Here is a 13,689-nt window from a genome sequence, read left to right as displayed (position 1 = left end):
ACAGGAGATGTGGATTTAGTAAAAATTTAATCATCGTTAATTTAGGAAATTTAGGAAACCCAGCCTCTTAAATTGGGTACCCTTAATTAGGTAAAAATCTGGCGGTCGAGTGTGATTATGACCAAATGATCTCCTTTCACAACCGTTGGTCTAGTAACAGTACTTCATTACAAAGTACTCAACCCCTGACCCTCCATGGGTTGAAGTGGTACAGATTTCTTTTTTTTTTTGTTTTTTTTTATTTGTATAGGATAGAGCAGTAAGAAATTTTGGTTTTAAAGAATTTTTATGTTTTTGTATTTTGTGTCTCTCTTTCTCTTTAATTGTTTTATACTATACTCATATTTAAGAACTCATACGTATAATTTACTTAAATGTTACAACATAAGTTTTTTTTATATCTGTTTTTCTTGTTTCATTATCTTTTGTATAATTTCTTTTATTTTTACAATATTCGCAATGTTTAATTGCTATAGGACGTTTAAGTGCAAAATTTACATTAAAAACACATATCCCATTTCACATGGCTTATGTACTGCTTTTAAAAAGATTTTATAAGAGTTTAAAAAAAAATCCAAGCAGTTCAAACATATCAGAACGTATTTTAGATGTTTTATTAATTATTTATATTATCATCCTATCCACATATTATTTACATCTTCCGTCAATCATTATATATACGAGTAACCATCAAAGTTGCCGAAATTTCACATCTGATTCATTAGTTTTTTTTTTATTAAACTCGTTAAAAACTGAATAGGTAATAAAGGAAGTAATTAAGAGTTTGTTTTGTCTCATTTATCCGGCCGAAGCACAATCTATTAGTTTTTCTTCAACCACCACGGGTGTATTGCCCTCAAGTTTCGGCAAGTATTTCTTCAATACAATAGACATCGTTATTTTTAGCAACTAGTGCGGAAAATATTTATCACATACAATGATCCATCCAATCTTCGTCATAATTATATTTTCGAGTTCAAATCTTCCTAGTTCGCAAGTTTATAAGGCCTAAAACATTAATAATTTAATGTTTCAATTCTTTTGAAAGCTAGTAGGAGTTGGAATTATCAGATAATTCATATTCGTTCCTAATGATTGAATCAAGGATCGAGAGACCTTCCGTGGGCTCACTCAGCCTCGGAAAAATGTAATGTCCTACTTTTTTGTCCCCTAAGTGGTGTCCTGTGAACACTTATAGTAGACGATCTGTATTAATTTTTTAAATCTAAAATTGGATGTGTTGATGGCAGAAATATTTACGATTACTTCCTTCCTTCAGGGGCTGAACAAGATTTCGTAAAAGATCAAAAATCTGGCCTCGGCTCATGATAGAAAAATATAAACGCAGGAGGTGTTCAGGTGAACAAAATGCTCAAGTGAGAAAAAAAGGATGTCACTTTAGCAGTGAACTGGTGAGAGAAACGCTCAGTCTTACCGAAGCAAGGAGGCCAGAACCAAACTGAATTGAGTAAAGGTCAGAGGTTCCCAATCTTCTTCCGTTTGTGGCTCGTTAAATAATCGGATTTTTTGACTTTCTTGAAAAATTGGAAAACTTTCCTTTTTAATATCGATTGATTACCGAAAAATTAAAAACAGATACTTACTATTTTCCTTGGGATAATATAATTTCAACTGTTTCGGTAATATCCATAATGATACTAGACAACCACCGTGTTAGATTAGTTCAAAAATAAATTAACACAAATTTTAAATTCACAAACAATTGATTGATGGTTAACATTATTAAAATTATTAATAGGATCGATAGGCTTGATGTTCACTACACAGCTTCTCTGATCTCGGAAAAAAATTGGGCGTACCTCATTTCTTGTTCATTGTTAATTTTCGAGCGATATTTACTTTTTATTACCGCGACCGCCGAAAACTTAGCTTCGCACAAATTGGATGTTGCAAATGGAATTAATATTCGTAGAGCTTTGCCACTAATATTTCGCGGCGCCAACTTTAGGAATCACTGGTATAGGTGGAGAGGTAAGAGAGAGAGTAACATAAACAAGCGGCAATAACATCAGAGGGTTAGCAGTAGATAAACAAAATTATAAGCAAAAAAGATAATGTGGATTTTTAATTATATATCTTCTCTAACAATAATAATATATAATATCTACTTTAAATTAATTATTTGGTCGTCAATCAGTCAATTTTATTTGATATTTTTTTAGTTAAAATATATATGAAATAAAAATTTTGGATCTATTTATTTAATATTAATTAAAAAATGACCATGTATATATGGTTGAGACCGGCCTAAAACATTTTTCATAAATGTTTTAAATCTTTAATTCTAGTAGAATAAATAATAGGGTATGAAATGTAATTAAAATGTTTTTTGTTGTTTTACGTAATCGTTCATTAATTTTTGATTAAGTATTGACACCTAACGAAGGCGGGAAATAATATTTTATCGAGTGTGCCAAAATGTACTTTTTTCTCTCTTTTTTTTTTTTTTTGTTTAGTGCTTTATATTTACAATATATGTTTTGAGTGATAATTTAAATAAAATATGGTGCTATCTTTTGATATGGTATCGTCTCAGTGGGTACCCATGGAAAAAAAAAAACTTAATTGAATGTGCCAAACTTCGTACATTTTTTCTGTGTGTTTTATATTTATAATGATAAGTTTCGTATTTTCAAAGTTTCATATTTAAATAAAATGTGGTATCTTTTTTTTTTATACCATAGTATCATCTCAGTGGGCATAAACACATTAGGTTATCTAACGAAGTATAGTGAAAGATGAATACTTTTATCGTTCTTGAAATCGAAGACATAATACTGTCACTGACACTGACCACTGATGAGTTTCCTATCAATAGTCAATATATCCATCTTTTGGAAAATTATTATTAAAGAATCATTACCTGATGTAGATAGATTAAATTTGTATTAATAATGTTGATTCAAAACGGATTTTTGACAGTAAAAAATTTAAATTTGGAAAAAAATTGAATAAGCTTTGGTTGTTTGAATTTGCAAAAAAAAAAACTTCAAGAATTCCTCAACCATTGTAATTTAAAAAAAAAAAACTTTCCAAGCAAGGTGATTCGCCAATTTTGTGTTAGATACATTTATTTACTGCTCAAAGATACATAGTGGTATTTTGTGTATTATAAGACACTATTTGACCCATTTTTCGGTGATTCTTTTATTTATAGTCAGAAAAATTCATTTTAAGTACATTGATTTTGAGAGATTTCTTGACTGTCTGAGAAAATTGCCATATACAGCTTTAAGGCAAGTCTGCGTTTCTCCTAATCATTACCACTATTTAATATTATCTTTAATAATAATATAACAGTTAATCTGCATTTGATGACATTTTAGTGATTGTGTCGATGCGTAATAATTCCGTAATCTACTTTCGCTTACAGGTAAGTGAACCTATAATCCTTAGAACACCTCGAATTTATAGATTAGTGAAAAAACGATCCCGTATATTTTTTTTTTTCAAATAATATACACTACTATTACTTAGAATTGCGGAAATTTATTTTTCATGACATACTTATATTACATATATTTAAAAAACGGCTGTTGTCATTCGGCTTAAAATTGGCTTAAAGATAAGTGAAAATGGAAGTAGTGCAAATTTTAGAAAATTACATCTACTACATTTACTTAAACATGCTCAAACGCATTTTTCATATATATTTCGAAAATAATTGCACCTATTTTGGCTCAAACCTCGAGACAATTTCACAATTAGTTCTCAAATGGTATAATAAAAAATGGTATATTCTATGCACTATTTTCACTTACCTACGTGAATATGTTTTGATGGAAAACTCATCAATTATTGTTGAAATTATTTGTAGTAAAACAATTGTAATTATTTACAAATTAGAAATTTATAGTAAAAGTATAAGGTATACTTGACAGAAATTTTCTAATATGCTTAACTGGTTTAAATGTATATACAGTTTTCTATTAATAATTTTTTGCACCATATTAATGAATAGAACTACAGTAAAGAAACAAAATAAATATTTAAAAAATAAAAGTTTGATTATATTTTTAAAGATTGATGTATGATATTTTTGGTATAGAGTTAAATGTATTAATTAATATATTTGAGAAAAAAAATACAGTTCCAAAAATGAAAAGCTGTAGCTGTCTGTCATTCAAGTAAGGTTTTGAATTTTTTTTTAGTTAATTATTTCTTGTTAATTTTCCCTTTGTAAAAATATATATCTTTCAATTTATTAATATGTAAGAAAAAAAATCCATGAAGGGTTATTAATAAAACTAGGAAGTACTATTGCTTGACCAATGGTTGTGCAAGGAGGTGATTTGATCAGAATCATGCTCGACGGCTAGATTTTTGCCCAAGGGTATCCGATTAAGAGGCTGGTGGACCCTGGTAGGAATCCAGAACCCATAGGGTTGACACACGGCTACATGTAACAGAAAACAATTTTCTGCCCAACCAGATTCTTGGAGTAGCACCATAGTCCCACCGCTCTCCCTTATCTATAAGTGCCTAATTCAAATTTAAAATTATTTTACTTAAAATATATAGATATTTTTTTAATACTTTTCCTGTATTTAATTAACTTTTATACTACAAATTAGTAGTAGACTTTTTTTTTTGTATGGTCCTGTTTAATTTTTCTTAAGAAAATTAACTTATACAATTTTTACAATCAGACTCTATTTAACTGTCTGTGAATTTGAATATACAATAATTTGTAACATACTCATCTTAACTTTTGGTTCTGATATTTAATTTCTATCCACTAAACACTTTAGAAAACTTTAATTAAAAATTATTTCTGCAGTTTGTTGGTATACATTGATTGATTAAGGAAGATATTAATTAGGGAGGGTATTTATTATGGAAGGTATTGGAATAAATAAAAATACCATGAAGAGTACAATTCCTTTATATATATTACATTTATCTTGGAACGGGCAAAACCAGCCTTACACATAATTTAAGTACAAATCCGCTCTGGATACAGGTCCGAAACATTTCAAATTCAAATAAATTTATTAAATCTATACATAAAATGAACAAGGAACATTCAATAGGAAAAAAAACATTTTTTTTTTCTTCATCAGTTCTTAAAATAAAAAAAAAAATAAAAATAAAGAGACTGGGGCCCAAACAAAAAAAAAAAAAAATAATAATATGATAAGTTAATTCTACGCTGTGCTATATACATAATTATTTCCGCTATACATTGATAATATAAGTTATATATAATATATAGTTATGTAGAAAATAACACATAGACCCATAGGCGATGAAACCTGTACAATGTAGCGTGAACAATACAAATTTAGAATACAAATACAATGAGACACTTTTTTTTTTTCTTTTTTCTTTTTAAATTATCAATAATTTCAATGGATGCCTAGGGAATCACCTCATTTCTGATTACAAGTCTAAGTATTTGTAACAAATTGACAGAACTGTATGTACACTGACAGAGAACAATATTTGTACCTATCATAATTCTAAGGGCAGACACATTCCGTGGGTTTGAGAATCTTAATTACAAAAGAATAAAACTATAGAGAGGGGGGGATAATGCCCTCGGCAAAGTCAGAGGTTTTCACACTTTTTTATATATATAATAATGTTCTCAAAATATTTCACTAATTCCAACTTTTCCTTTACGTACACTGCACTATTTATCTTGACACTACAAATAAGTTGATAACATAATTTATTTATATATACACACACATATGTTTTCATATATAAAGTAAAAACCTTGGCCGGTTCGCAATTGATTATCTTCGGAAAATTTTAATCGAATGTTATTTTCCAATGTGTTATTGTTAAAAAAAAAAAATATGTGAAATTGCGTTCCGGCTATAAAAGTTGTGTAAAAATTTTTATTTTAAAACTATTCAGACACTTATCTGTGCCTATACTAACTCTATACTATAACAGACTTTAACTTATGACTTTTCAAAACACAATAACTGATATATACAATAAGTGATGAAATAAATAATGTAGCAATACCCAATGCCATTCAACACATAACAAAGGTTGTGCGTACGATTATTTCGAAACGTTTCCTTTAAAAAAAAAAATCCAGAAAAATGGCAAATAAATGTACCACCGGATATTTGTGATGAACAATGTACAAATTACACTAAATAATTTTCGGGCTCACCTTTTCAAAAGCTAAGTCACTTGTTTATTTAATGATTCCTATTCTTATATGTCTAATATGTATACGATTTATACGTAACTAAAATGCTATTTTACATACACAGACACAACTTCAATTGTTCTGTTTAGATTAGAAAGTTGCATTCGATACCGCTGGCACACACTTTCACGCAAGTTCTATTTAATAAATATGAAACATAAATTATGCTGTGAGCCTAAGACTAACGCTGTGCACAGAGATCCTCCAGCTTAAGTAGCGCTACTGAACAGTACTGAGTTCTTGTAGTAGCCTGGCCTGGCATCTGTAACATAAAAACAAATAGTTAATTAAATAAAATAACATAAAAATCGTATTGAGACTAAAAAATAAACTAATATTCCAATTCTAAAAAGGAGGTGTATTGATTTATCAGATGCATTGTTGCAAAATAATGTTCTATAAACACAAGTATAGAAAATAGCTCAGAGAATTAAAAATTTATTAGCAATGTGTTTTTAATAAACAATTACTTTTTAGTAAAACATGCTTTCGTTTTTTCTCCTGAAAATTAGCGTTCGACATTTAGACGTGGTTGGAATGATATATAGGAAGGATTGGATAATGATTTTCTGAAATTTCTTAATATCTTAGCTATATATTTATTAAATTTAATTGTCAGTGCAGTGATATATATCAAATGTCTACGTACTAGAACTTTACAAAAAAGATGGCTCTGAAGAGATTTACTTCCTTCCCTAATAAAACCGAAAAAAAAATAAAATATATATATTTGAAAGAAACAATTATAGATAGAATAGTAAGAAATGCTTGATATAATTAAGATATATTAAGATGGCGGACACGAAATGTAAACAAAAATTAAATTATCTCGGTCACACGCCCTCATTAAATCAGGGTTGAGTAGATCTCAAGGAATATCAATTCCTGGTATCAAATAGATAATTCAATTAAAATTTTTTTTATTGCTAATCGGAAACAGAAAGAAATTAAATTTTGTATTAAACTGAATAAGATTTTTGTGTAGAATTTTTATTTGTCAACTAAAACCATTAATTATCATTAAGTGAATGTATTAATCTTTGATAGAAAACTCAATTGTACTTTGAATTCATGTGAATTTTGCAAAAAGTAGTGTAGGAATGTTTAAATTTTGACGAAAATTAAACTTAACTAGTGCATAATTAAATTCTCTGCTAAACAGAAAAAAAAAATGTAAATCGAACTACTACATTAATACTTAATTGATTTTCAACACCTATTGACACAGACAAATTTGAAAATTTTGAAATTAGCAGAATAAAGTTTGAAGAAGAAATTTAATAATTTAAAAAAAATCAATATTTTTCAGATGTGGATTTAATTTAATTAAATTTTGCTTAAAAAACTCTTCAAATCCTAAAAAAAAATAGGAAACGAGTAGTTCTTTAGTAAGTGCCTACTGAAATTTATTTTCTGATAATATTTTAAGATTTATATATTAATATAGGTAATTCTGCAAAACAACCCCACATTTGACCGATTAATACAGACAATAATTTTTTTTTATATTAATGTTATCTAAACTGTGCAAATATGTTTTTTTTATATAAAAAATTTATAATTAAAGAATAATAATTTTTTTTTATTTCAAACATAAAAATGACTTTATTCCCTTAATTGTTGCATATTAAAATTATTTTTAATTATTTCATTTAATAATTGATATATACTAAAAGAATCCAATTTACCTTGGAGTGGAGATTTATCCCTCTCAGCTTGTTGCTGTCGTGATTTTCTCTCCAGCTCCAATTCTTGGGCCAAGGATTCTATAGTAACAAAAATAGCAAAATATAATTATTTGATTAGAGACCCCATTTAATTGATTATTAATCACATGTTTTATTTATTTTTAAAAAATAGGCAAGCAATAGGGATGCATTCCATCATGCTTCTAAAAATTCAAAGAAAAGTATTGAAAATTATAAAGAAATATTTATAAATGCCATTATTATTAAAATATCCCTTATAGTTTTGAATTATTTTTATAATTTTTTTTAATTTATGTAGATGTAATTACCATAAGGTCGTTACGATAACAGAAAACTATAAATTTTTAAAGTAATTATTGTAAAATTCATATCGTATGAGCTATTTATTAAAGTTATTATTATGTCATTATTAATTTTACTTTTCTGTTTTATTATGAATTATTATTTTTATCAATTATAACTTTATATATAGTTGGGGATAGATTATACCCTACACGTATAGGTGCACACTGCTTCTCTCCACCCTCATAACGATCTTTCTGATAAATATATATTTATATAGACATAATGAAATAATGATTTATAGAACTATAGAACTATAGATCTTGGGAGCTACTCATAAAGTTAAATTTGTTTTTTTTTTATTTATTTACATTCCATTATTTAAGGCGAAGAAACAAAGTTTGGGTATATCATAATTTTATTACATAAATTTAAAACATTCTGAGAAATATTACAATATTAAAAATACAACAAAGTCTTCAACGCGGAGTAAATATTTCCTTTTAAAAGGAGATTCACATTAAAACCCCTAAGATGAGATTGAGCGATATTAAGTTACAGACACCGCGACAGCAAGATGCAAATTGCCTCAAACGACTGACAACGGTGACAAATGAAATGAGCGACGGCGCTAACAGACAAAGACAATAATCGCTTTTCTCTAAATAGACTTGGGGAGAGGAGGAGTGAAAGCTATTTAAATAAAGGAGTCGGCCCCGGGGAGGCCCCCCTCCTAGGAGGGTCCTAAATCGGATCACAATCGGGAGGGAGGAAACCAATTTGAAAAATATGAAACAAAAGCGGTCGCCGGCAATCAACTCGTCCGAAGTTATTTTCCAGTGTGGGAGTTCAGGGGGAGTAAGGGAGGGGAAAATATCAATGTTTTCAAGAAGAAACTTGAATAAACCAATAACTTATCTCCAGGGAACTGGAGGAAAAGCCATACTACAAGTCCGGTACGATTAAAAAGGATTGATAAATTTATTAATATGTATTTTGATTAATTTCACTTGCCTATATACGGAATATAAGGAAGTATTGCAGTTGAGAAAAATTTAGACCTAGTTTTTTCGATTGAAATACATGTTTTGGGCTCCCCTTTTTCTAACTAAGTCTCATAAAAAGTTATTTTTGTATGTACAGTATAGCTCCAAAAAAAATTATATGAAACTGAAATTATCGATTTAAGGAGGGTATTGGCCTGAACTGTAACACCAATTGTTTTGATAAAATCGATTTACCGGCAGTGCAATATTTATTAAAATTTTTGATTTTCTCAAAAATGGCTTCAAAGATTTTAATTAAACTGGGCATATCAATCTACCATTAGATCTTTAATATCAGCTAGGTTTTAATATCCTCTAATATAATATAATATCTTCAATAGTTATTTAATTTCACTTCAGATATATTTAAGCCTTTTATTTGAGAAGATGAATAATTCTATAAAATTATTCTTAGTATTTATATTATAGATTCACTAACAATTTAGCATTGAATAGATGATTAAAAGTACAATAAAAATTTTAGTTGACTACTATGTCTATATTCTTGCCCTACTTTTTAAAAGAAAAATGTTACTATTATGGAATGAGAAATATTATAAAAATTACTTTTCTTAAAGTTGTAATTTTTTTACTAAAAGACTTGTTTGAAAAATTAGTACGGTGACCTATTGCTATCCTGGATAATATAAAAATATCTGTTCTCAAAAGAACAAGAATTAATTTTAACTCAAAGTAGGATGGTAAGTGATGCGCTGATCAGTTAATTCTACGTTCATTTTAAATATTCCTACAATAGCTCAACTCAATACCCTTTGAAATCATTAAAGTGATCAAGATAACGAATCGAACACTTCCCAGTAACACAACACGAGATCCTTAAAAACCCTACTTGTGCCTAGTCATTGCTACGCCAATCGTCCTGTCAGAAGTACTACTGCTAACAAGAGACCCAGTATAGATGGCAACTGATTGAAAATCTACTGTGAAATGGTTCCATCTGGATTTCCATTGTGCCAGCGACCCTCTCCCACGCCGCTGTCACAATACCGCAGTCACACCGATCCCATGATTGCCCCAACTAGGGTCAACGATTTCTGAACAGTCCAAGAAGAGAAGAAGAAATCGGTCATGGGTCTTTCAAGGAGTAAGCCAATAATCAATAATAAAAAACAACCTATTAGTCAATAATAAAAAAATGTAATCGTTAAATTGGAAATAGAAGGATCATTAAATGCCGAGGAAGGATCGGATATCAAAGGATCGAGACGAGGTTGAAAATAAAAAGGTTCATCCGATTCATCGAACACGAATTAGTATTCCAAGGTCGTTCCTTATCCGATTCGGTTTCACGCGGCAAAAATAAAAGTGTTCAGTTTCTTCGATAATTATTCTCGTATTTAATTGTTCTCTAGCTTGAGAAACGTACGTGAAAGTACTGGAGAGGATCCAGTGGGCATTGTATTCCTAACCCACACTCCAATGTACAAATTTTATTTGCAATTGTGATTGGATGCTAAGAGGAGGGTGTGACCGAATGAGATCATAGCCGAGACCAATCGGGAATCCTGGTAAGTCAGGTTCTGGATCTGCAAGGAGATTCTTTGTCCATCAAAGAAGTGGAGGGCAGGTAACAGTTTGCTATAAATAAACTAAATATGTGTTAAACCAGTCATATTTGCTTTAAATTAAGTACATATGCCATTTAAAAAATGATATATTATAGGTTCTTTGAAAGAAATTAATTTAAAATTTATATATATATACGAATTAAATACCAAAAAGCTCAGATGTGCTTAAGTTAAAATGTGCTTTACTAAATTCATAGAAAAAAAAAGGTTCAACAAATTTACCTGCACATAGTGTAGTAATCTTAATGGCTAAAAAACTGTCTATATATACACGTTTCTGATTTTTTAGAAATGTTATAATAATAAATTATGTTACTGTACCCGGCCCTTACTTAAGTATCTACATAAGTCCTGTTATTGTACTTTGGAAAAGATCTTTGAAATAGGTTGGTTAAATTCCACATTTTATTTTATAACAATCAATTAAACTAAAAAAAAAAAAATAATATACTTATATTCCAGATTTCGCATTATTCTAAGTAATTTAAATCATAAAATAAACATATGAATTAGATGAAGATTCAGTACTCATCGTTTTTGTAACGGTATTTAACATTTTAGAACATATCTACATAATATCCAATTTAATTTATTAAATTTAATTGCTCCTATTTAGGATCTTATGTTTAGTACACATATTTAAATTAATTAAAAAAGTATATTTGAAGTATTCTAATAAAAATTTTACTGAGTGATGTAAGAAGAAAACTTTTTTTTTCAATTCAATTTCAAGAAAAACACTCTACACTCTCATGTAAAACTGTACTGTCTAATGATGGGATATCAGCAATTAAATTTAGGAGACTTAATCTGTATGACAGTGTAACGATTGTATTAAAAAATAAACTGCTTATATTTACTTCACCGAGCCTACTACTTCTTTGTGTACTCATTACCGAACGTCAGGTAGCAAAATTTTAGCTAGTTCGTGAAAAGGCACGTTAAATTAACTTAACATTGTTAGTTGCACTATTGTTTAATGAATTATAGAGTAATTAATCGTAAGACAATGTAGTCTGTATACTCATTTACCAGTAGAAGTAGTAAGCAGTTCATTGTCTTTTATATTTTTCTACATAATTTGATTTGAGTAATTAGCTGCATGCGCCCATGTATACATTATTTAGTAAATAACTTTTATAAATTGATAAAATTGATTTTGATAAAAAGTTATATATTTTTATTTATTATTTTAGGCAGCAATCACTTCGTGGTCATTATCCGAAATTTTTATTACCTTAATTTCCGAATTGAAATTCATAACTATTGACAAAATGGGAACTTGAGGTAAAATGAGTAAAATTAAATTTTATGGTAAAGTTTTGAGTGATTCAGAAATTCAAATTGTTTCTGCTAGTAATCATACAAAGATTTGAGGGAGTCGTGTGCTTGGCATTCAGTTAAGATGTGTTTTATGGAAAATCGCGTTCTGCAAGTCTGGGATACAGTTGGAGAATCCCGGGCCATAAGGTAACCGTGGGTCAGTCGCGTATTTATAGTTTAGTATTTTTAATATATTTGTTGTTGAACGAATCTTTATCCAGAATCCTAAAAACAACATTTGATGATCATTGTTCATCTGTTCTGATAATAATGAAACTTTATAATATTTTCATAATTCTTTGAAATTTCATATAGGTTTTTTCTAAACTATTTAAATTTCCACTCATGAAATTTTATGGAAGTAAGTATGTGAATAAAGGTCACGAACCCAGGGAGTTCTTGGAGGACGAGGAAGACCTTTGAGGGCTAAGATGTCCAAATGCTCCGGATAGATCACAACCGTACGTACTGGATGGAAAGGTTCCCTATTGTGAAGGCTTTAGTTCTGGACTCAGGGATTGTTCGCTATCGAAATGGAATTGTCAGTTCCAGATCATTCCGTGCTCGGCATTCCACGCCTTTCAGTTCACATCTTCGTAATATCCACTGTAGTTGCTCACAAAACATCTCACGCCTGTTTACAAGACACTAACCTTCACTAATCTCAATTCACTAACCTCGAACTAAGTTTTTTTTTTTTTTTTTATAGCGTCACATTTATTTGCGAAACCGTAGAGCTACTTTTGAACATTCTTCGACAGCATTCGAGTTCTATTAACCAACAGTGAATTGAACTATTGTGAAAGATGCATTTATATCAGTTCTCTATTTGAGCAGTGACAGAATTTTACGGATGATTGTCATAATTATTCAAAATAGTTTCCTAGTATAATTTTTAATGAATTCAGTTATGACATGTTATTAATTATTTTAATCCAGTTCGGTACTTAATAATGTTATTCGATGGATAAAAATACTTGAGAAAATAAAAATTAGTTGAAGAGGATCTAAACCTTAAATTAGTTTATAAACTTACAAGTTTTTAGTTTATCTAACTACAACTCAGAACTAGAAAAACTCATCGTTACCCTATGGACTCAGAATCCCGCGATCTACGGAGTACCTAATTCATTATAAATAAATCGAAACTGAAGAATTGACTGAGAAATTCTACCCCTCCAAGAAAGATTGATTAGATTGCAATTTATATTAATAGAAACTGATGTACTTAAATAAATTGAAAAAAAACAAAACATTAATTGAAAAAAATTAGCTCTTGTGAATCTTAATTTTTATTTTTTAGTGACTTTTCCTTTCTTCAAATGAATGGTCTGGTCTAACTACATAGTTCATATACTCCACGTTAAATAATTTATAGTAAACATGAAAAACATATAATTTCAATAAAATAGGGTTATTATGAATAAAAGATACATTTTATTTATTTATTTTTTTTTTGTAAAGGCCATATTGGATTACTAAATTACATTTTCAAAAAGGAAAAAATATTTTTATTGAAGAGTAATAATACCATCTGCCAAAGTTAA

The 13,689-nt window shown here is 28.9% G+C and overlaps 1 protein-coding gene across 8 annotated transcripts in view; it reads right to left on the bottom strand.

Annotated features, from left to right (window-relative positions):
* Positions 1-4,890: 4,890 nt before the first annotated feature.
* Positions 4,891-13,689, bottom strand: part of dac (dachshund) — a 334,381-nt gene continuing 325,582 nt past the window's right edge. For 7 of the 8 annotated variants that reach the window (XM_067046543.1, XM_067046550.1, XM_067046569.1 and 4 more), the window contains 2 exons: positions 7,882-7,959; positions 4,891-6,455 (listed from right to left, as the gene is read on the bottom strand). In XM_067046543.1, the coding sequence (XP_066902644.1) occupies positions 6,403-6,455; positions 7,882-7,959 (131 nt within the window). In that variant the 3' untranslated portion in view covers positions 4,891-6,402. The remainder of the gene's footprint in view (positions 6,456-7,881; positions 7,960-13,689) is intronic. The other variant, XM_067046576.1, reaches the window with a different exon arrangement.

This window comes from Halyomorpha halys, unplaced genomic scaffold (genome assembly GCF_000696795.3).
Source record: "Halyomorpha halys isolate HHAL.00 unplaced genomic scaffold, Hhal_1.1 Scaffold257.1, whole genome shotgun sequence".
NCBI lineage: Eukaryota > Metazoa > Arthropoda > Insecta > Hemiptera > Pentatomidae > Halyomorpha > Halyomorpha halys.
Note: the sequence above shows the minus strand (reverse complement) of the source record. Positions and strands in the feature narration are given on the sequence as shown.